This window comes from Cnephaeus nilssonii (genome assembly GCF_951640355.1).
Source record: "Cnephaeus nilssonii genome assembly, chromosome: 4".
NCBI classification, from domain to species: domain Eukaryota; kingdom Metazoa; phylum Chordata; class Mammalia; order Chiroptera; family Vespertilionidae; genus Cnephaeus; species Cnephaeus nilssonii.
Window position 1 is genome coordinate 50,141,639 of NC_137075.1, and position 25,413 is coordinate 50,167,051.

The 25,413-nt window shown below is 36.1% G+C and overlaps 2 protein-coding genes across 4 annotated transcripts in view; both read left to right on the top strand.

Annotated features, from left to right (window-relative positions):
• Positions 1-9,070: 9,070 nt before the first annotated feature.
• On the top strand, positions 9,071-9,316 carry CTXN2 (cortexin 2; the record flags this gene model as incomplete). The annotated part of the gene is made up of 1 exon (XM_079767659.1): positions 9,071-9,316. One exon carries the CDS (start codon positions 9,071-9,073, stop codon positions 9,314-9,316), a length of 246 nt encoding a protein of 81 aa, XP_079623785.1.
• A 6,010-nt stretch (positions 9,317-15,326) lies between these two features.
• SLC12A1 (solute carrier family 12 member 1) overlaps positions 15,327-25,413 on the top strand; it is a gene marked incomplete at both ends in the record, with an annotated part of 83,747 nt that continues 73,660 nt past the window's right edge. For all 3 annotated transcript variants that reach the window (XM_079769324.1, XM_079769322.1, XM_079769323.1), the window contains one exon: positions 15,327-15,743. In XM_079769324.1, the coding sequence (XP_079625450.1) occupies positions 15,327-15,743 (417 nt within the window). The remainder of the gene's footprint in view (positions 15,744-25,413) is intronic.

Sequence of the window (25,413 nt, forward strand, 5' to 3'; positions counted from 1 at the left end):
CCCTTACCCCCACCCTCCCCTACCTTCCCTCTGAGGTTTGACAGTCTGATCGATGCTTCTCTGTCTAATTGATTTTTTAGAGAGAGGGGAAAGGAGAGGAATAGAGAGATGGAAACATCAATGAGAGAAAAACATCCATCGGCTGCCTCCTGCACTCCAGTCTCTATTTCCATGCTATGATCTGCAGTCACCCATTGGCTTTTCAAGCCCAGCTCAAGGAAGCAGGACTAAGTTACATGATTCTACTGTTGATGTATGGGCCCCACTCCAATAATTTATTATGATTGGAGACCCAGTAGGGGATTGAGTCTGCAACCCAGCCATGTACCCTGACTGGGACTTTTTGGTTCATGGGTCCATGCTCAACCACTGAGCCACACCGGCTGGACCCTTTCAACAACTTTTATTGGCAGCAGACATTGGTAAGAATTTAAAATACGGGCATTCTGGGTTTTATTCTATTCTTCATTACTGTTCTTCATACCTTCTTTAGCAATAGAGATTAAAATATAAATTACTAATCTCTGTGCTTCTATAGAACTTTGTAGAAATTGTCAAGTTGTTGTGCAATGTATCTCATCAAGGGCAAATACCAAATCTCATCTATCTTTGTGTCCCAGCATCTAGCAAAGAAAGTGGAACTTAGTGGATTTTTAATCCATTATGCTTTTCTGAATAAGCCACTTTGCAGACTTTATAGAGTATCACCCTTGTTCATATAGTTTAAAAAAGGTCAAGGTCATGCACCCGCTATGACCAAGGAACCTAATTTATAGTCAAAACTTTCCTTTGGCATCAATTCAAAATCATTAACTAAAAGCATTGCATCAACTGATGGAGGTGTGGATTTTTTTAAATACCAGAAAACCATCTAGAGGAACCTTCAAAATATAATAGATCAGCATTCACTCAAATGATCTATGAAACAATGGTTATATCCCACTTTCTAAACTTGGTGAGAATTATATTTGTAACATATCTCTATATATTTAAATTATATTTGACACAGATTTTTAAAATCAGTGTCATGAGCATTTACTATGGAGCCATATTTAAAGTTATAAATTACAAGTCAAGGTCTCCAATCATAATAAATTCTTGGAGTGCGGCCCATACATCAACAGTAGAATCATGTAACTTAGTCCTGCATCATTGAGCTGGGTTTGAAAAGAGAATGGGTTATTGAAAATCATAGTATGGAAATAGTGGAATAAAGTATACAGCCTGTGTTCAGACGTTGTCAAAATAAATCAAATTCATAAAGTTTGTTGTTAATATTGTACAAAATGGTTAACCCCTGCATTTACATCAATAGACTATTCTTGCAACAGTCTGAAAACATATATAGAATAACAGAGGGAAGAAAATGACCTCCTTTCGCATACTCTATAAGTGACTGCATTTCCAGAATATGATATCTCTAGCACCTTGCTACTTGAAACATGGCTCTGAGGCTAGCAATGCCAGCATCCCCTGGGATATTGTTCAAAATGCAGAACCTGAGACCCAACTTCACATTTGCTGAATGAGGACGTGCATTTTAGCAATATCCCCAGGGGATTCATATTCACATTAAATTTCAAGAGGCACTTCTTTAGCACTTAGTACCAAAAAAAAATAATATGGATTTAGTGAGCTTTAAAAAAAGTCAAAATCATAGCTATGATCATGTTACTGGAAGAAGATACTCCTATTTTTTTTGCCTTTGGTGGGCAGTCAATTCACCTATATTATAGGGCGTTTACTACTTTTAAATGAAAAAGAATAGCCTTTTTGTTTTTAATGAAGTATTTTATGAACTCCCAGTTGTACATTGCCCATATTTTGCAAGACCCTAAATTTTTTTTTAATTAGTAAACACTCCAAATGACCACAAAGTTTGTCTTCACTTTATTATTAAACTATAACACACCTTTACAGTGTTTTATTTTTACATGAACGATGACCCAATTCTGTATTTATATTTTCCCCAAACGCTGACAATTTAATTACTCATAAGATCAATAATTAATGTTTAGGAAATCTACAGGTGCTCACAACTTGTAGGTTCTGGGTGTATTATCCAAACTTGAATAGAATTGGAATGTTCTAGCTGAGTCTGGAGAACGACAAGACCTCCTAAGTAAGAATGAGATGAGAGATTTTTGTTTTGTTTTGCTTTCAATATTGTTTGGGCTTGGATTCTTTAACACTGTTTAGAAACGTGCCTCAAAACCACATTGGAGTTTTATCAGAGCTTCCCTCGCTGGGAATCTTCTTAAGTGGGAGCTAGGTTTTACTACGCAATGCTTCAGCACTACGGACAGCGCCTAGGCACTTAACTCCTAAGAAAGGGAGGGGATGCGGTTGGGTTTGCGTAGTGGAGAAAACGGGGAGCAGGGGGAAATAACCTCAAATGCCGCATGCAGTCCCAGTTAAAGCTTTCACTCGCGTCTTTCCCGTATTGGAGGAGAAGAAAGACGTAAGAATTTAGAGCCCTCACAAACACACACTCGCGCGCGCGCAGCAAAATATTAGCACACTGCTACATCGAAGAAATCCAAGCACATTTTCCTGCAAAACACACACTCGCGCGCGCACACACAAGTACTTCGCGGGCGCCCGCGGCTCCTGCCTCCCGCTGACAGATACATTTTCACAGGTAGGCCAGGAAAGCGCGAACCACGGTCCTGTGACTCCACGCAGGTTCCCAGGACATGCCTTTTACATTACTACTGAACAGATCAGCGAACACAGACAAACCTGCCAACACTTAAGTCTACTCGCTGGATTTCATCTCCATGGCAACAAGCATGGAAGGTGAGACAACCCTGGCCAAGAAGTAACTTTCTCCCCCTACCCACCGCATTAACTGAAGGATGCCAGTGCAGGTCCAGATGAGAAGCATGTCCTCATTCTCTTGCATTCCTGAAGCTAGGAAGAGGGAGAGGAGGTGGGGGAAAGGAGCCTGCAGGTCTGGTGAGTTCGAATTCTAAAGGAGGAAGAGCATTCATGTTTCTGCTGCTGCTGCTGTTGCTGCCAAAAAGAAAAAGCAACACAAAACAAAAGAGCACGTATGAGTGCAGTGTGCTGATGCTTCTCCCATGTTTCGTAGATTTCTATGCTTCTCCAGTCTAGTATGTCCAAAGAGAACTGGAGACAGACAAGGCATAATGATTATGATAGTCTAGGTTTCTCTAGTGAGACATTTTGAGAATTTTCAGACTAGGTTTTCAGTGCTCTGAAAGGAACGAATATCAGAGTCCTTGAGGAATTATCCAAAGATTCTCTTAAGAAGGGAATTCTCTTAAGGTTGAAATCTGAAAGGGGGAGGGGTGGTTCTGGCAGATCCCAAGGTTTTGGATCCCTGGGAAGGCCTGAAATTTATGCACTTCATCATGATGAAGACATCTGGGTTTGTAATTTAAGGTTTTCCTTTGATTACAACATATTCCATTCCTAACGATTAACTAGCTCTGTGCAGATGTGGCCTCAATAATGTTTCATTTTACCTCTTTAGCTTTAATGGGATTTAATAACCTTGATATACAGTGGGGGGGGGGGCTGTACTTGTGTGTATGAGAAGATTCATTATTTCTTAAGCTTGGTTTTTCTTATATGTCTCATTTTATGAAATTGTGAATGTTCATATTATTACCATTAGAGATTATCATATCTAATGACCAATATCAAAATGCTTTTCACCCAGAAACATTATATTCCACTACAATAGCTGTTATTTCAGATTTCCTGCTTGGAATATCATTAATAGATAAATAAATGGGGGAAAACCTGTTGATTAAAATAAAATACAGGAGATTCTTTATTTTTAATGGGCACATACTTTTCAATATTGGTTCTGCAATTGCACATGCTGCATGCAAATTAAATAACTATCTGTTTCTGAAAAATAAATTTTATACCTCCAATCAGTAAACTTATTTCATAGAAGAAATAAGCATCACACATAACAGTCATGTTTATAAAATGCTATATATCAGGTATAAAAATACTGTTATCTTAGTTTGACTACTAAAGATGGTATGATTTATAAAGCTTAACATAGAAATATTTTATTGGTTGATTAATAACTACAAGGCAACTCAGTGAGATTTGGGCCTTTTTATATCTACAGGTATACCCTTGGCCCAATCCTATGACTTGTCAGGACTTAGAGATTGCAGTTTCTGACAATTTCCATGAAGGAAATGATGTTTTCAACTCAATTATTCATTTCTAAAGGTTCCTAAATACTTATTCCAGTGAATATAACTTGAGGCAATATTTTATCATTTGCAGGAGTACTATAAAATTGTATTTAAATGCTTTAATCATAATACATATAGACCCTGATATTTAAACTGTACAATATTGATAATTTTACCCATTTTGTTGTTGTTGTTGTACAGCATGTTTAAAATAACTTTGCCACACAATTTTAACATTCTACTTCCTTTTGGAAATTTTATTTCTTAGCTATTTTTTTCTCATAAAAATTTATTCATGGTTTTGTAATTTCATGGTCTAAATTTTTGTCATTTTGCACTCATGTACTATTTCCCAGTAAAACAGATTCCTTTTGAAGTAGGCATTAAAATGATTGTTGTGCAGCAGGAAGAACATGCTGATTTATTTTTATTTGCTTTCCAATCTCTTCCAGGGATAAGAGAAACTGAAACTATATTGTTTATCCAGAGTTGTTGAGTAACTTTTGATACTTATTAATTATGAAGAAATCAGTGTTATAACTGAAGACTTCTATTTATTTTAACACTATCTAGTTATTACCATTGATTTTATGTCATATTATTCTCTATACCAATAGAAATGTGCAAAGCTCAGCTCTAGCTTGTTTGGCTCAGTGGATAGAGCGTCAGCCAGTGGACTGAAGAGTCCGGGGTTTAATTCCAGTCAAGGGCACATGCCCAGGTTGCAGGCTCAATCCCCAGTAGAGGGGCGTGCAGGAGGCAACCAATCAATGATTTTTTCTCATCATTGGTGTTTCTGTCTCTCCTTCTCCCTTCCTCTCTGAAATAAATAAAAATATATTTTAAAAAAAGAAAGAAACGTGCAAAGCACAGCATACTTAGCAGTATATTCTCAAACACTTTAAGACTTGGTATTGAAATGACACCAAGTTCATTCACATTGTTCATTTCACAGAGCAAGAAAAATGGAAAGTTTGGGTAAAGATTTGAAAATTTTAGGCCTGAAAATAGTAGTATTTCAACTACTATGTATATGGCTTAAATTACCAAGACCATCTATTTGCTAAAGATACTGTTAGGCAATTGCTTAACATTTTACTTATTTGCTTGTGTAGACACAGCCTAGAGCAATGGCCAGACTTTCTTCAACCTTGAATACTACGCTTTCAGTTATTCTTCTTGACTGGTGTTTTGTTTTCATTTTTAATAAAAGGTAGAATTTTAGGACTAATACAAAAGTTTAAGTTCTTCCTTTTAAGATATTTACCAAACATCTGTCTTTCTCATCCCAACATTTTTTATTAAAAATGGGGATGTCATAGTTCTTTTGAACTCCAAGTGAATTTACTCGGTTCTATTTTTTAAAACTGAATATACAGTATAATCATATCCTTATTCTTGAAAGTACTTAGTCTGATGATCTCAGGATCTTTTAACTTTTGTACAAATAAAACTTCTTTTCTGTCAAGTTTCCTTTAGGGCCTGACCCCATTTCTCTTTACCCATCACTCCTAAACCTTCTTCAGTTTAGTGTCCCTCTTGGACATTCAACTGAAAATTTTAAATGATGAAAAAATTATGAATGGCAGTGTCCTATTTTTCAGTTCCCATTACCACTGCAGAATTTGTCACAGTTTAGCCACACCTTATAGACACTCTAGCCTCCTTTGTTCCAGGGGAACTTCCTACTACAGATTTCCTTGTGTTTCTGATCATTCCATATATGACTCCACAAACAGATATGATTTTCTCCTCATAAGAGAATTGTTTGTTGAGCCTCTTTTCTAGGCTTCTTCCATCTTCCATCTTTCTAGTACCTGCAAATAGAACCTTAAAAGAATTACAACAAAATTGCCTTCTAGATCAATCCAGAACAAGTAGATCCCAGAGGATCACACTTCAAATATTTGAATACAGCTATCGTCTTTCTTGATCTTTCTTTTCCTAGGCAAAACTCCATTCTTTCCATCTCTTAAATTTTGATCTGTGAAGTTTTGACGCTTCTATATATTTGACTCTCTCCACCCAGGATGCATTCTTTTACACAAACTTTACTTGACAATAGGCCCTTAAGATATTCTCCCCACTGGCAATTTTATGCTGGACAAAATGATCTGGATTAATTGATTCAAAACTGCCTATTAAAGTGTCTAATGTGTGCCACTAATTCACTAAGTTCAGAAAAAAACTCATTTGCTTTCTAAATTTACACTATGCTCATATTTTCTTTATTTTGGTTAATGAAAACACTGTCTCCTAATATATGGTGACAGGAGAAGATTTGATTTTGGGTGGTGGGCAGATGGTGCAATATACAGATCTTGTAACATAGAAACCCACACCTGAAACCTATATGTTCATGTTACCAATGTCACCCAATCAATTTATTTATTTTTTAAAAGAAAACACTTTCTTTCAAGTGTCCAGCCTTAATAAAATGGAATCACCTTTGATGCCTCTCTTTTCATGGCCCACTATACTAGTTGCCTAATTCTATCCCTCATCCTAGATAATAAAAGGCTAATATGCAAATTGTCCCTTCGACTGGGAGTTTGACCAGGAGGTAGGCCTGGTCCCCCACAACTGCCCTCCCCTGCAGGCCTGGTCACCCCCAACTGCCCTCCCCTGCAGGCCTGGTCACCCCCAACTGCCCTCCCCTGCAGGCCTGGTCCCCCCCAATTTCCCTCCCCTGTAGGCCTGGTCCCCCCCAACAGCATTCCTCTGCAGGCCTGGCCCTGCCCAACTGTCCTCTCCTGCCAGTCTGGTCCCCCCTAACTTCCCTCCCTGAAGGCCTGGTCCCCCCAACTGCCCTCCCCTGCAGGCCATCTTGTGGCGGCCATCTTGTGTCCACATGGGGGCAGCCATCTTTGACTACATGGGGGTGGCCATCTTGTGTGTTGGAGTGATGGTCAATTTGCATATTACTCTTTTATTAGATAGGATGTTAGACAAATTATAATATAAAATATAAGGGTTTTGTATCTTTAATAGGAAGATACCTTGCTTTATTTTGTTTTCAATTACCATTCATCTTTAACATTATTTTGCATTAGTTTCAAATATACATCATAGTGATTAGACTATCATATGCTTTACAAAGTATTCACCCTGATTTTTTCAGTACCCACCTGGCACCATTCATAGATATTACAATATTATTGACTATATTCCCTATGCTGTACTTTACATCCCCTTGACTATTTTGTAACTATTTGCAGCAAGATACCATGCTTTAATTAGTAGTGACAAATGAGTTGAGTGTTTTATTGCTAGCGCTAGAAAAAACCTTTGTTTATTTGGTCAGTTGGTGGGTTTTAATAAGAATGACAGGGTTTAGTGGATTAATCACTGGCTAAGAGCCAAGTTAACAGGATTTAATTCTTCTAATGATCAGCTGTGACCCTGCTTCTCTGTCTACATTATGATTTGATTAACTGATTCTAAAGGTAATTAATTTAATTAACATTAAGACATCAAATGGGAAAATTGTTTTGCTTCAATTCAGCATACACTTTTATTTTTGTTTTTTTTTTTACCAACACTTTTGTTGTAGTTTCAGAATCTCAGAATAGTAGAAGCTTAGGTGTGGGATCTGGTTGGGAGGGAACTGAGGGGCTTGCCTTGAAGCTACATTTTCATAGGAACCATGCTGTTTAATTTGAATTTTATGTTTATTTAGGGTGTTCTGAAAGCTAATGGAGATCGTGGAAAGATGGCTTATAGTCCACATTTACTGCTGCTTGTTTTCGGCAAGCTGCTATGTTGGATACTGCACTTATAAACAAAATTTTAAAAATACAATTTCTCTCTTTAACAATTTGAGATTTACTGTGTGGAGTAGTTGTAGAAAAGAAAATACATGAACATAAGTCTAAAAGCTAAGGAGGGAAAAAGAGAGAAGACATTAAAAGTATCAGAATCACCTGGCCGATGTAACTCACTGGTTGAGCATTGACCTATGAGCCAGGAGAGCATGTTTTGATTCCCAATCAGGGCACAATCCCCAGTAGGGGGAATGCAGGAGGCAGCTGATCAATGATTCTCCTTCATCATTGATATTTCTTTTTATCTCTCTCTTCCTCTCACTTCCTCTCTCTGAAGTCAATAAATAAAAAAAAAAGATCAGTATCTGTATCAGACAAAATGGCACTAGAGATAGGCCTTGTAACATGGACCTTAGAGAACGTGACCAGCTCACACTCTATAATTATATGTGGTTGTATCTACACATGCAAAAAATAGATGACAATCCGGGTCAAAGAAGCAGAGATTTTACCTCACAATGCTTTTGATTAAAAGCTTTTAAGATTAATTATTTGAATATTTACCTTCATACTTGATTTTTTAAAAATATGTTTTTATTGATTTTAGAGAAAGAGTAATGAAAATGGAGGGGAAGAGAGAGACGAGGAAGAGAGAGAGAAAGAGAGAGAGAGAGAGAGAGAGAGAGAGAGAGAGAGAGAGAGAGAGAGAAACATCGATGGGCTGCTTCCTGCATGCCCCCTACTGAATGAAGCCCACACTCCAGCTTTGTGCCCTGACTGGGAATCGAACTAGCGACCCTTTGGAGCCAGCTAGGGCCATACTTGGTTTTATATTGAGCATATAGAGCTACAGTTTTATGTGTCCACAAAGGCAGTTCTGTAATTGCTACAATAGAAGCAGCATCTCCAATGCTAATTTGATCCTGATTCATATCTAATGATGTTTTCAAATGTCTTGTGAGTTAAGTCAAGAGGGCTTGAAAAATGCCAGATTTTATAAAACAATTACCTGCTCAATATCACACATTGATAAAACTAAACTGATTTCAATTTTGTATCTAGGCCAAGAGGTGACTCCAGCTGGAATTCTCAAGAGCCACAACGATGTGACAGTGAATAATGAGTAGTTCCTACTGTGGCAACTCTTCAGCTAAGATGAGTGTCAACGAAGTATCAGCTTTCTCATTGACTTTGGAGCAAAAAACTGGCTTTGCTTTTGTTGGGATTTTGTGTATTTTCTTGGGACTTCTTATTATCAGATGCTTCAAAATCCTGTTAGACCCGTATAGTAGCATGCCTTCCTCTACATGGGAAGATGAAGTTGAAGAGTTTGATAAAGGGACATTTGAATATGCACTTGCATGACTGTTCCAGCTTCCTGGTTTTTAGTGTTGTGCTCTTGGGACACGTGGTGAATACAATTGTAATTACCTTGAGTGTGCTGCTGGAGAGAGACTCATTTCATTCACTAAATTCAATAAACATGCATGGTTAATTTATCCACCTTGCTGTGTAAATGATAAACCATCGTTGGGTTTCCTCACTTTCCTCTATCCCCTAATACTGAGATGTCTAATGAATAGAGTAGAAGGATCCTTCAACCATATATACCATCTTTATTCTTATCTCAAACATCAGCCTTAAATCCCTGCTTTCTTTTTATGCAAATGAACTCTGCTAGAGGCTTCCTGCTTCTGCCCCTCTTCAATGCCATGACACCCTCTCCACACTCCCAACTCCAGCCCACTTAACATTAGAGAATCAGGTGTCTTAAACATAAGGGACCCCTGGTCCCAAGGATAAATCGAATATGATTTTCCTAGTAATAGCCATTGGTCAAAAATATTCACGGTTGGAAAAAAAAATTCACAAAACTAATACACAAACCTACAAATAGCCACAGGCCCTGAAGACCTCCAATTATCACAGTGTCCTGACCCTTCTAATTATTCTCCTTCTGGAATCTCCTACAATAAAACCCCTGAGCTTGAGATCCAGACCAGACCTGCTTCAAACTGATACTTCCTCCTCCTCCTTGCCCCTTTTAAATTAAATTTATTGGGGTGACATTGGCTAATGCAATTAAATAGAGTTCAAGTGTGCAATTTTAGGATACATGTGTGCCCAACACCCAAAGTCAAATCTTCTTCCATCACCATACACTTGACCCCTTTCCTCTTCACTTCCTCCCCACCCTCTTTTCTCACTGGTAACCACTGTACTGTTGTCTGTGTCTATGAGTTTTTGTTTGTTTGTTTGTCTTGTTTGTCCATTGTTGATTTCAGTTTATATCCCACATATGAGGGAAATCATATGGTGCTTGACTTCTTCTGTCCGATTTATTTCTCTTAGCATGATATGGTACATATAGACCATGGAATACTACAGTCCTAAGAAAAGATGAAATACTGCCATTTGGGGCAACATGGATGGATCTTGAGAATATCCTTCTCTCCTTTTATCAACAGCACAAAAAAGGGAGTTTCCAGCATGACCTAGTGGAAAGAGCACTTGTCCAGGAACAAGCAGTCCAGTCTCTGCCCTGCTACCACTTCAGCTGTGCGAGTGGGCTAAGTCATCTAATCTCAGTGGACTTCAGTGCGGAGGCTAACTAGAGGATGCTTAATGTCCCTTTCAATCCTGGTGTACTATGAACTCTACAAACATGTCTGGCGACCCAGACATCTGAGATGAATGAGGACTTAAGATGTTATGAAAAAAAATTTAGTTTAGGAGCTTAAACTCAGATATATGATTTCTAATATTGGCCCACCCCAAAACAAGCTTTATGACCTAGATATTTACCTAAAGCAGACTTCTTTTCAACATCTGCAAAACAAGGATAAAGAAGCCCATTCTGTAGGAATGCTGAGAGAACTAAGTGACACGATGAATGTGAAAGGAATTTGAGAACCATAAAACCCAGTTTAAACATACCTTTCTATCATTATTTATTATCCTCACTGGTCATATTAATAAAGGTTCCCAAACCTTAAAAAGCAATGGTTTAGTGTAAATTATTTAGTGTATTTTATAAACAAAATTTATAAAATTCTGTCTCATACTTGCAATTCCAGTCTTCATTCTCTTCATTTGATATGTGAAAATATAGAATTTTATAATTCCAAAATCTTTTCCAACTATAAAAATCTGATTCTTGATAATCAATGAATGGAGGAATAGCAGGAGATAAATAAATATAAAAATATTTGTATCACTTGAGAATACAACACTGCCAAACATACCAAAAAAAAGAATAACTTATAGCCCTAGCTGGTTTGGCTCAGTGGATAGAGTGTCAGCCTGCTGACTCAAGGGTCCCGGGTTTGATTCCAGTCAAGGGCACATGCCCGAGTTATGGTCTCATTCCCCAGTGGGGAGGCATGCAGGAGACAGCCGATCAATGATTCTCTCTCATCATTGAGGTTTCTATCTCTCTCTCGCTCTCTCTCTTCCTCTCTGAAATCAATCAACATATATATATATATATATATATATATATATATATATATATATATTAAAGAATGACTTATATTTACTGAGTTAATACTAAATTAGGTATTTTCCATTTATTATGTGATTTGGTACTTTTATCAATCCTTTGAGTTCAGTATTACTATTTTCACTTTATTATCTCAATTTTACAGGTAGGAAACTGAAGTTGAGAGAGACTAACTTCCCAAGATCACCAAGCTAGGGAATGGTTGTGTTAGAAATTGAACTTGGGCAATCTAATGTCAGAATCCTTGTTTGGAAATACTCTGCTGCACTCCAACACTGTCCTCATACTTCTACAGATCTTACAAATACGGTTACTGCTCAGGTCTTTGACCAAGAAATTTAAAACAGAGTCTCCAAAAGATATTTGTACACCCATATTTATAGCAGCATTATTCACAATAGCTAAGAAATAGAAACAACCCAAGTGTCCATCAAAGGATGAAGGGTAAGTAATTTGGGTAAATATATACAATAGAATATTATTTAGCCTTGAAAAGGAAGGGAATTCTGCAATATGCCTACGAACATTATACGAAGTGAGATAAGCCATTTACAGAAAGGAAAATACTGTGTGATTCCACTTATATGAGGTGCTTATTAGTAAAGTACTCAAAAATCATTAAAAAAAAACAGAATGGGAAATGGGGGTGGGGGAGAATAGGGAGTTATTGTTTAATAGGTATATAGGGTTTTTTTTTGCCAGATGAAAAGAGTTATGGGGATGGATGGTGGTGATGGTCTCACGACAATGTGAATGTATTTAATATCACTGAACTGTGTACTTAAAGATGATTAAGGCAGTAAATTTTATGTGAAGTGTATTTTACCACAGTAAAAATGCAAAAGCAAACAACAAAAGACCTGCCTAGCACCATATCTGGGACACGGAATATAATAAATAAGTGTCCATTGTACTCCATCCCCCCAAGAAAACAAGAAAGAGAGAAATAGGTTGGCTCCTGAAAGGGGCAGGTATTGGGGGAACATTTGAAGGAAAGGAGACTGGAGGGGGCAGAAGTAACTGCAAGTAAGTCCACAGCCTGTCCAAGGCCAGTGAACAGGACTTGTTTTCGGTTTCAGCCTCATCTCAACTGATTTAAATAACCAGCCCCATCTAGCTGAATCTGAAATGTGACTAATTCCTATGCCCAACTACCTTCTATTTGGGGAGTCAGAACTCTTTGTAAAGCAGATAAATTCCTTGTCCCAGCGGCATTTTGAGAGCAGAAGGAGTTATAGGTACATACTTGCAATTCTGTCTCTATATAATGTACAGCCTCATATATTAGCCTGACTGGTTAGCATGACACCTGACTAAGAGCATGTAAGGGGCTTTACTTAGGTACCTCTAGTCCCCTTTATACAGTCTGGCATCTGTTTCTCCCTATTTTAGTAGGCATAGGATCTATCTCACTCTCTAATGATTCACCCCAGAATCTTGGATGTGGCTAAGTAAAAGTCACCAAATGAAAATATTGCCAAAATAGTAAAAGCGAACGCTAAGTATAAACACAAATTGACTCATTTATTCCTCACAATAACTCCACAACAAGGTCGGTAGCACTATTATCCACAACTGCGTTTTACAGATGAGAAAATAAAGGCAGAAAGAGACTGAGGAACTTGCCGGAGATCACACAGGTAGGAAGTGGCAGGGTCAGGATGGGAAGGGAGCATTCTGACTCCAGAGACTTGCTCTCACTCCCTGTATCACACCACAGCCATGCTGCTCAGGCAACTGGAACTCACTTGCATAGTTTCGGATAAAACACCAGGAGGACTCATTCAATCTTCGCAACTGAAAACCATGACAGAACCTGCAGGGAGGAATTGTTTGTGCTGTCTTAATAATTACCACCTCCCAGATGTGAGCCAAACCTCTCCCTCTACAACACTCAAAATCCGAGTTTGATAAAATGTTTCCCAAAGGGAGACAAAAAGGTCATTTAGCAGTGCCACTGGGAAACTTACCTACAGTTTGATTTCTTCTGGAAATTGTTTTCCTACTGCATAGGAATATTTGCAATAAATCATCGACTGTACTCTCAATCTGCTCACTTCCCAGGAAGAGAAGAGTCAAAGTAATAGGTATGATAAGCAAGATAAAATAATCTCAAATAGCATTTTCTAGTTACAAAGTATAGAAATTATCTCTGGAGGACTACATTTTCTGCACATGCCAAACACTAGGAGGTCACTAAGAATCATGTGAAATAAGAAGATGGGATTGAATTTATTTAGTTCCAAACAACTAAAGCACTGCTCGTATTTTGTTGGATAATTGCTGTTGAGTAACACAACTCCCCTTATGAATTAAAGAAACTTTATTTTACTTTCTACCTAAAAAGATTAATGGTTTACTAGTAGTTACTATTTGATGTAGTACTTACGGTTCCTCAGGGCTAATGACTGGGCGGGACCTACTGTAATTATTCCAGGCCAATCATTGCTCAGTCATCTCTTTCAAGGAAGATTCTAACCAATAAGAAGAAGGCTAAGATTCTGAGCTGAAAGCTAAGTGCCCCATATATGCCTGGGTGATGCTGAAGCAAGTTAGGCTTCCTGAGAAAAGGCTCCTGGTGGTGAGTTAAACATTTCTGGGCAGGGTAAATGCCACTTAATATTATGCATAAAGTAGATTCTGAGGAGTGGAGTAAGGGCGAGGATATCAAGGACTATAAAGAGAAGTGGGATATTCCATAAAAACTGAAGAGACAACAGAGTCGCTTAGGATTTCCCCAGGACAGGTTACTTGAAAGTTGAAGTTGAAATTTTTTAAATTCAAATAAATAGTTTTATTAATTTCAGGAGAAAGACAAGGTTTTGTATTTATCTTTCTAAAACTTTCTTGGAAAAGACAAATGTTAAGGTATAAATAAAAGGATATTATTCTAAAGAAAGAATGCGCTAAGATGGGGTTATACTGTGGATTTTGAAAATGAGTCAATACTCTGCTTATCTAAAAGTCACATATAAGCTTCTCAATGAAGATTCAGAATATTTAATTAAGGGGAATCAGAGAAGCATGGTTGTTTAACCTAAATATCGAACACGACTTTTCTGAGGACTGTGATTGATGTCCTTACCCTGATTAATCATGTGTTATTTTAAAGACTTTATAATAGCATTTGTAAAACAGACAAATTTTTGAGCAAATCAAACATTTTGAAGGCAAGTGAAAAAGCTCATCATTTAGAGGGACATCGTCTTGACAGGACATATTTTTTTTAAATCTACCAAGAATATACTTTTAGAAGATTAAATATTTTTAAATTTTACTTATCACTTAATTATATAGATATCAATCAAAAAATACCTTGCAGTTTCAACATTTAGTACTGTCGATGAACTGTTTCAGGCTAAGAATGTTCTCATCAGCTCTTACTGTACTAAATAGTAGTTATATCTTTTCTTATTGAATCCAACTGCACAGAGTCTAAGCAATCACTACAAACACAGGTAACAGTTTAATGACTCTATTGGAAACTCGGTTTGCTAAATCCCCAGTTACTTATCATGGGATTTAATTACTCAGGTGATCAAGGTTCCTGGACAGGCACTTTTTAATGAAATTAACTCAAAAAGATATGTCTTGTGAAACAACAGTTTCCTCACACCCCCATTCCTACTTAAATATATTTCTATTACTTGAACCAAGTTTAATTTTCTTTTTCATTGACAGCTTTGAAGAATAATGTGAAGACTGAATAGGAAATACATCAAGAATCTACTTATTGAGCTAACAAAAGCCAGGAGCTCCCTAATGTAAACACATTAGTGTTTATTTTGAGGAGGAAATATATAAATTTTTTAAAAAAGCAATAAAGTAAATAGCTGAGTCCCCACCTCCAAAAAAAAAAAATCTAGTTGGAAGATGTCACTGAACAATTCTTCCAACGTATTTCTGGACTCAGCGCCCAGTAATACCAATCGCTTTCAAGTTAATGTCATAAATGAGGGCCATGAGAGCAGTGCGGCAGCGGATAACAGCGACCCTCCACATTATGAGGAAACCTCTTTTGGGGATGAAGCCCAGACCAGATTCAGAATCAGCTTTAGGCCTGGGAAACAGGAGTGCTATGACAATTTCCTCCAAAATGGAGAAACTACTAAGACAGATACTAGTTTTCATGTTTATGATTCTCACACAAACACATACTACCTACAAACCTTTGGCCACAACACCATGGATGCTGTCCCCAAGATCGAGTACTATCGCAACACCGGCAGCCTCAGTGGGCCCAAGGCCAATCGACCCAGCCTGCTTGAAATTCACGAGCAACTTGCAAAGGTAAGTTTAAGAGAACAAGCAGGTATCCTCCCTTCCTCCTTCAGGCGATTTCCTGTTCTTCAGTAGCTCTAGGAATGTAGAAGCGTCCAATGACGAGGTCTATTCCAAACTGTCCATCTCACTTACACGGCTGTCCCTCGTTCCCAATAAGCAGAAAATACACAAAAGTGTTTCACAGATGTTTGCTGACTGAGGAAAGAAAACTAGAGAATTGACTCTGAAAGTTAGGCAATATGTCCTGGCTTGTTTACAATTGTAGTCTACTCGATTCACACTTGGTTAAACATGTCAAACTGAATACTAAGCTGATTTCACCTTAGGATGAATGCTTCTACAACAGTTGTAAAAAAAATATATATAGATCCCTGGTGCTTGCTGTAGTTAATTCTGTGGTACCAGCCTTTAGTGCACATGGGTATTTTCCATATTCTTTAAAGAGACAGCAGAGATTTATAAGATTCAGCATGTTATCCCTTCCTCTTCAAAGCTTTGCCTGAGGCTCCCGAGTGCACTTAAACATATAAAAGTAACTAAATTAAATTTAAGTACAGAAGCAGCAGATGTGGCTAAACTTTTTATTATTTAAGGAATATAGCCACAGTTCCCAAATCTGCCAGAAACATAAGGCAGCACTTTTTCTAATCTTGTAGCAAATCATGTGTAAGCTTCGTTCATTTCTTCTTCCATAACCTGCTCTAAGATATGTTGATGCACTTTATCTTCCTGTTCTTCTGGAACACATTTGGGAATGAATATCATTCTTTGTGGATATAATCACTTGCTAAGAAGAAGAATTAACTGTCACATATCCAAATATAGTTTACTCTTGCCCAAGTGTTGAGATGAGGGAAAAAATTGGTTGGAACAATTTCTTTCATATTCATTCATTCGTTCAACAATTTTCTTTAATTAAATGATCACCTACTCTGGGATTCTAGGAATGCTGATCTCATGAAAGATGCTAATAAAGGTGAAAAGTTCCTTTTAGTTTCTGCTCATCCTTCTTTTTCCAAGGAAACCCATCTCCAAAACTTGTTTCCCGTGATTGTATAAGGTCCCTGACTCTGGGTTCTACAACCAGAGACTGAGTGATTTGGTGGTGGGGCCAGGGGGGTGGGGGGGGGGGGAGGGTTGGGGGCGGTGAGGAGGTGAAAGGAGACAGAGCCTCCTCTCCCCACCAAACCTGACTTGTTCTGTGTACTATATCTGCAACACTTTGTTATGTGGCTGTTTTCTTTATAGGAATATGATTTAGATTCTCTGAGATATTAATGCTAAGTCAAGAGGAGTTAGCAATGTGGCAATGTCATACAAAATGACAACTCCCCCAGAAGATTTTTGAGAAGAGGGCAATTTGAAATCAGACCGAGGTGTCATTTTCCTTTTCTATTTGAGGAAGAAGAGAGGAGAAGAGAAAAAAGGGAGAGGAAAGAGGGAAAAGAAGGCTGAGAAAAGAGTGTACAAGGGGTTTCCAAGATGTGGGAGGGGTAGAAAGAGAAATTTAGGGCATTATAAAGAAATTTCAATTTATTCTGAAGTAGTAAAATGAGCCAAAGTCCTCTTTAAAAAGACCTGAAATCCCATTCCACCACACTCTACAAGATAATTTTTAAAGCTGCTCCTTCATAAAATTGTGATCAAAATTTAAATATTCTCATTCACCCCCTTCCCCAACTTACAATAAAAGAAAATAAATTTTAACTCTATTAAAAAGGAAATGGAGTAAACTCACCATTTTTTAGGACTGGAATTCTGGAGAGAAAAGAGTAGCTTATTTACAATTTCTAAAGCCGTAACATGTAAATCTTTATACACAGGAAGAATAACTCAGAGGGAACGACGTTGTTAAAAAAGACCACCTGATTCAGTAGAAATGCAATAGCTGCATTTGACAGATGTGATAGCTGGGTTATCATATTCTTTTTGGAAAGATAAAATGAGACTGAGGACTTAACTTTGACTCAAAGCTTTTTTTTTTTTTTTCTCAGCTACAAAGGAATGGCAAATTAAATAAATTAAAAGTTAGGTTTAGGCCCCATGCCCTGACTAATCATTCTGAATTAGTACAGCAATAAGTTACTCTTTGTATGGACTTGACCCTTACTTATCTAAGGTACTTCATTTTGATTAAATCATACACAAGTATCCACAGAGCCACTTGGGAGCAGAATTCAAATACAACCACAGCAGCTACAGTGGGCACATTCCTGTAGCCAGGATCATTGTAGTGTCACCGAAGTTGTAGGGACAAGTCTGCCTCCCCATGTGTTCTACCCTGTGATATCCTTTGATTGCAAGACATTAGCAGTGCCTTCTTCAGTTCACCTCTCTCCTTCCCAGTGAATTTGCTGCTACTATTCCCAGGCTTTCCTCTACCCCACACCCCCAAATAAAAGATGAAGATTTGCAATGTAATGTAATGTAACTCTACTGCCACCTCCTTGTGGTCCTTGACATTTTTTATGGTAGTTTCTCAAATCACAACTAGAGTAAACGTTATATAATACTCAGATATGTCACAGATCTTTATACACAAAAACATTGTAAGTGATAGCGTTTACTTAATTTAAAAGTGGAAAGTAATTGACATATTACTTGTTTGGTGATCTTTTTGTATCCATTATTATATTACTTTAAAAAGCCACTTAAGAATGGTACATTTATACTAAATGGCAAAACATATTTAGTCAGAAACCAATTGGATTTTGTGCTAGTTGTGGTTATAATTCCCAAGTCAGAAAAAAAAAATACAAGTTTGTCCTAATCGATAAAATAAAAAATAAGTTTGAAAGATCTTGTTTTAAGTATCAATCTTAAGTGAAATTCTAGTAGGAGTAGATATTGACAGAATTTGATAGGCCAATGATTTGCAATCATAGTTGAAGAAATATTTTTTATTTTCTGTATAGTAAAGAGTTAAATGCCTATACTGGTGATTATGAATTAAGGATTTATAAAAACTCTAATTAAAAGCAGGAAAAAAGAGTCCTGTATCCCTTACTTGCTCTACAGTATTGTACAAGCTACATAACTTCAGCTGATCTTGCAAGATGCTTGTGAATACTAATGTTTATATGCACACAAAGTCTAGCATATTGCCTCCAATGGATAGAAACTCAAAAAATGTTGATAACGACTATGGTAATTTTTATACTAGCTACTAGCTAATTTAAATTTTTTATTTAAAAAGTAAAATATACACCGATCTAATATTTAACAAGTACTAAATATATGTAATGAACTATCCCTTATCTAATGTAAATTTAGTTATTCTCTTCAAGGGAATCATTACTGAGAGTTTCTTATAAATCCTGAAATTTTTATGCCTATACTAATATATATATATAATTTTCTGTCCATATTCTTTTTTTAAAACATTTATTAGGACATATTTTACACATTCTCTTGGACTCCGTTGTTTTCACTAAAAAATATACTTTGGAGATCTTCCCATATCAAAACATTCATAATGATCATTATATTATACATCTAGCAAAGGTTAATTTAGTATTTTTACTTTGTAAAAACAATCCCACTTTTAGTATCCACCGTAATACTTATGGCCATCTCTTCATGGAACTCCTTTTCAGCCTTACTAACTACCATTGTTAGCATTTCAGAAAAAAACATAATTACAAAGGAATCAGGAAAATACACAGCCTTTCCATCAAAATCACTGTTCTCATGTCATTGAAATAAATTGTCTATGAAATATATAAAATATTATAAAAATAAAAATATTATTCTTAAGGAAACCAACTGTTTAGAAACTGATTCTAAACAAAGTCAATAGAATGACTTCATATATGAGTCAGATTGTTAGCAACTAAAATAAATTTATGAATAAAAGCATTAAGTGTGACTCTGATATATAATAAACTTTTTACTAAGAATTTTTATATATCAAGCAGAATGCTCACATTTGACAAATTCTCATTCAATCCTTATAACAACTCTTCAAGTTAGGTACTACTATTATTTTTATTTTATAGCTGGTGAAAGTGTTATAAAATCCTATGGACCTTAGAAAACAATGACTTAGAGAACTCAAAACTTCCAAGGTCAAAAACCCCTCTTACTTCCTTTTTTAAAATTTATTTTTATTTTAAAGGTCACATGGCTGATAAGTTGAACCCATGCCTACATGACTGCAGAGCCAATGCTCTTTATTACATATTTCATCCTAGCCTACTCTCCCATAGTCCTTTGCCTCGGCTCATTCCATGGCAATGAAATTCGGTGGAACTTGGGCACAAAGAAGAAATCACACCTCAGTCATGATGGGTTGAGCAGGAGACCCCAATTCCTTCTTATTTTGGGGACTGTGCCAAGACATTATGTTGCTTCCCCTACAGAATTAATTGCAGATCTCAATTTTCATTGTCACCATTAAAAGCATTTATTAGCCATTTATTTATAAGAGCTTCTGTATAAAGCGAGTTAAAGAGATTTTAAAATTTTATAAGTCAAATGGCATTGCTATGGCTAGAAATAAAGGATATGTAGTCAAGTTAAGCATTAAACCACAGAAGTCAATGTAGAAATGCTTATCTTCTGTAAAAGGACAAACAAAATGTACAAATGCATTCCCCATAAAAAAAAACTTTTTCTAAAGTGTTTAAAAGTTCAAATTTGGAGTTTTAGCATTCAAATTGGGGCTATTAGAAATATCGCCAAGCAAATAAAATAGACATTAAAATTGAGGTAATAAATGCCTTAAAGGCGAGGGATGACCAGAAGCTACCCCTAAAATATTTGTTGGAGTTAAACTGCAAATAAGGGCTCATTCTAATACCTGTCGAGTTTGTAGTACCAAAGGCCATACCTGGGAGCTCTTACTATTAAAATACTCTATGGGAACAAACAAACAAAAAAGATTAATTTTCCATTATAAATTGTTCAGTGATAGATGGTGAGTAGAGTAGGAGTTCCCTTCAAATATACTTAGAAAATACTAAGAATCATTTCATTTCATTTTCTTATTCTAGTTTATTATGGTTTATCACATGTAGCTCTATGTTGGCCCAAGTTATCAAAAATGTAAGTCCATTTGTGTGTGAGCCATGTGTTTTTCAGATGTAGTAAAAATACTGTGACTATAAATTGTTCCATTGGTATGAGTTAGAGGCATAGTCTATAGTAACTTTTAGAACAATAAAAAACCCTTTTTATTTCCTTTTTTAAAATTTATTTTTATTTATAGTTAACAATATCACATTAGCTTCAAGTCTATAACATAGTGATTAGATATTTATATACCTTATGGTTGATCACCAGGATATTACCTTACAGTTATTACGATATTATTGACTATCTATATCTATATATATATATATATATATATATATATATATATATATAATCATATTACATCCCCATGACTAACTTTATAACTGGCAGTCTGTACTTCTTAATACCATTTGCCTTTTTCACCATCCTCCACACCCTCCCATCTAGCAATCATCAATTTGTTCTCTGTATCTATGAGTCTGTTTCTGTTTTGTTTTGTTTATTTTCACAATTTAAAATATTCCCCTTTATCACAAAGGGCTAGAAATGTACAAACATAATAACATAATAATATTGTTTATTATGATATACAAATGTGATTAGAATCATGTTGTTGCTGTTTTAATTCTGAAATGAACCTTAGGAATTATCTGGTCCTTAGGAATTAGTTTTAAAACAATCCAGTGACAGCAGTCTGAGAGGTCTGGGGCAGTGGTCGGCAAACTCATTAGTCAACAGAGCCAAATATCAACAGTACAACGATTGAAATTTCTTTTGAGAGCCAAATTTTTTAAACTTAAACTTCTTCTAATGCCACTTCTTCAAAATAGACTCGCCCAGGCCGTGGTATTTTGTGGAAGAGCCACACTCAAGGGGCCAAAGAGCCGCATGTGGTTCGCGAGCTGCAGTTTGCCGACCACGGGTCTAGGGGGGATGATATTGGACATATGTTGATAATTGTGGAAGCTGAATGATAGGTACATGAGATATATTATTCTCCTTATCATTGCATATGTTTAAATATTTCAATAATAAAAAATATTTTAAAATAATGAGGAGGATATCATGTAGGCCTAAATATTTATGAAACTACTTCTCAATGATGGTATAAAGTTTCTACTATCGCAAGATTAAAGGCTAAAAACTTGAAAACATATCTAGTTAGAACTTAAAGAATAAATATGTCAATTTTTTCATTTACCCCTTAATCTGTGTACAGTTGAAGCTTTACTACTTTATTAGTATTAGCAGAACAAAGTTTGTTATCAAATGGTCTTTCTTTTTAATGCGCTTTATTTTAACTTCTCTGAATACTTAAGGCACAGGTAAAAACTCTTAGTAAATAAATAATCATTCCCTAAAGCTATGCAATTTAAAATGCATTTATAAAGGTTGTGGGTCATCATTTATGGTAATGGAGTGTGAACAAACAAATTAACTTCAAGAATGAAGGGAAAAAACTGGTTCCAGGCAGCAAGCATAAAACTTTTATTAGTCTTTGAGATGTTGGTCCCAAGAACATGCAGAAGCCAGGAGTCTGCTTGCCACAGCCACCAAGCACCCACAAACCCTCCCCCAAAGTCCTGTTCAGTACTTTATCATCATTGCTGTTTGGGCTTGCAAACAAGGCATTTATTAAGAAGAGAAACCAAGTTTTGCTTTGCCATGTCAGAACAGGAAAATGGCAAACATAGAAAAATGGATTTGCCTTCAAGTAAACTACTTCAAAGTAAGATTTTCAGAAAACCCAGTGGATGTATCCTCATTTGCCATATCCAGGAAAGGTTAAGTAACTCGCTGGGGGGACACACCCTGAATTAATTGCATAGCCCAAACTGTATTCCAAGTCTTCTAATTTATATGGTGCAGCAATTTCTCAACTTTGGGAATGAGCAATGGAAATAGATTCTGTACTTATAAATTTACTATCAGACCATTAAAGTCAATAGAAGAAATATATACATTGAAGGATTTTTCCCCCTCTAAGGTATAAATATATTTAAAATTTTGAAACTTTAGCAGGTTGAACATATTTACTTAAGGGAGGGTTATACATCCTACATTGACTTCATTTAGGAATAGTTGAGAAAATTATTGCCTTACTAATTTCCATATATGAGATTTCCCTGACATGTCCTGTAGAAGATTCTTTTTGCTTTATATAGAGAGATAAGTTGAAGAACTATTAAACGTGACTAGAAGGGCATCAATCAGAAATATATGTTCATTTAAGAGGAAATATTAATATTCTATTCATCCTTTAACCTACTTTGTAAGATTTTTTACAGCCATTGGTATTCTCATTAATCCAGTTCTAAGGGTCATAGTTACCCTCAGAGTTCATCAGAGAGCAAAGCAATTTCCTGGGCCAGACCCTCAAGTTCAGGTTTAATCATAAAACATGGGTTTTATTCCCAAGACTGCCTTTGTAAAGCAAGTGATTAAGGCTTTGTCTCATGGGATCCCCAATTAATCCAGGAAAAGGAAATTGCCTTCTCCCTGAATGAGTAACTGCTGATGGGCTGGCCATGGGATCTTTTTTTCCAAAGCATATTAACATTTAGATAACAATTTTAAAAATTAATTTATTTTCCAATTATAGTTGACATACAGTATTATATTAGTTTCAGTGTACAACATAGTGCTCAGACATTTATACACCTTATGAAGTGATCACCCATCTGACACTATATATAGTTATTACAATGTTATTGACTATAGTCCTCATGCTGTACTTTATATCGCCATGACTATTTTTATAATTGGCAATTTGTACTTCTTAATCTGTCCATGGGATCTTGATTAACTAGATTATTGACAACTTTCAAAGTTTTTTTTCTCAAATTAAGTCAATAAATGAATCTCCTAACTAAATAATCTCTTCAACTGTCATGGACATTTTAACACATTTTTCAATTCCCTGTTCTCATTGATTTTCCAATTGTAGAAAATGAAAGTTACATTTGACCCACTCAGCTGCCTTATGTTTGTAGAATCCTTTCAGAGAGAAGTTGAAATTTTAATTGACTGGAGAACAACCTCAACTGTTTCACCCATCTACTGTGTGGGGTTCCACAGCTGTTAACAAATATTTACATTTCAAGTATTAGAAATATGATATTCTGCAGAAATTAAGTATATTTTTAAAATTTAAGGATCCATATCTGAACCCATGTTATTTTACTAATTTATTTTTACTTTTTAAAAATTAACTACTGAAAAATTGTGAATTACATGCATGACTTGCATTTGTGGCTGGAATACAGCACCAAGTTCTGCCCTGCTAGTTCAGCCTCTACTTCCATGGACTTCGTTTATCCATATCTTACATTGATGTAAATATTTGCTGTCGACTTTCAATTATCTGTGCAAATAGGGATTTAAGGATGTTTAAGATATATACTCCAGGTAATTCATAACTAAATTTTAACTATTAATTTGTATCCTTCTTCATTCAACCTTTCCCCTCCAATGATGTCATTAAATAAAATAATCTGGTTTGGGATTTATTCCTTTCCTCTCCCTTTTGAAATGTGGCCTGTACAAAGGAAAGCGTGAGAAAGGGAATACCCAATAGGGAAGGAAGAGAAAAGAAATAGGAAGCAAGAACGGATGAGGAACTAAGTTGTCTGCTCCTAAGTGATAGATATCGGGTGACCTTCAAGTCCCCTTTAGGGATTCAATACTGTTTATCAATAGCCTGATGTATAAGGCCCATAGTTGTCATTGAGGAGAAGTAACCAACAGCACCATCTTCTTTTCAGTTTAGTTGACATACAATGACTCTTATTGTACTATATTACATTAGCTACCCAAGTGTCACATTAGCATCATGAAAAAAAAGTCTTATGCGAGAACAAAATTGGGAAATATCCTCACTTACATAGAGAAGTAAAAAAAATATGCTGGAAGAAGGAGACAAGAAGTCAAACTCATTTTGAATAAACAGCCTAAATTAGAGCCAGTTTACAGTGTGTAGGCTAATGGTACACCAAAGCTCAAGCATCAAGAATCCCTGAGCATGGCGAGGGAAAGAATTCCCATGGCCCCCAAATAAGGTTCTTATAATTAATATGGAATATTTATTTCATGCCAGTTCCATTTTAGGGGGTGAGGGATACCTTTGTTCAAGACCTCTTAGTTGGTAATGTCAGAACATATCATTCTAGGCTTAAATAAATTTAAAACGTTTAAACAAATAAAGTTGTTCTTTAATAATGATAATTAAGTGCTGAATTAAAAGACTTCCCTAATGGTCTCAAAACCCTTACTGGGAAAGATTGATTTTGGGAAGCACAATGGGGTATAGTTTAACTATTACAGAGTCAGGTAGGTGCCAGATAGGCTAAATTAAGTGGATGCTTCTGAAGTTAATAAAAGTCATACCTAAAGAGAAATTAGGGAGTTGTTCTTGAAAGAAACAGAGCTACCACCTCCCCCAATGAATTCAGAGGAAGGTCTTTTTCAAAGTTAGGCCATAGGAAAAATAAAATTAAAAATAAAATAACGATTTTAAGCTTTTTTATACTACGTCTTACTTCACACTCAGCCAATCTTTCTAATTGTGAGACTTCTCTCCTTCTGTACAATACTAATAGCACAGCCCACAGTTCTCAGGCAAAGGCATATTTCATTGAAAAGAAATTTTCCCTACAGAAAT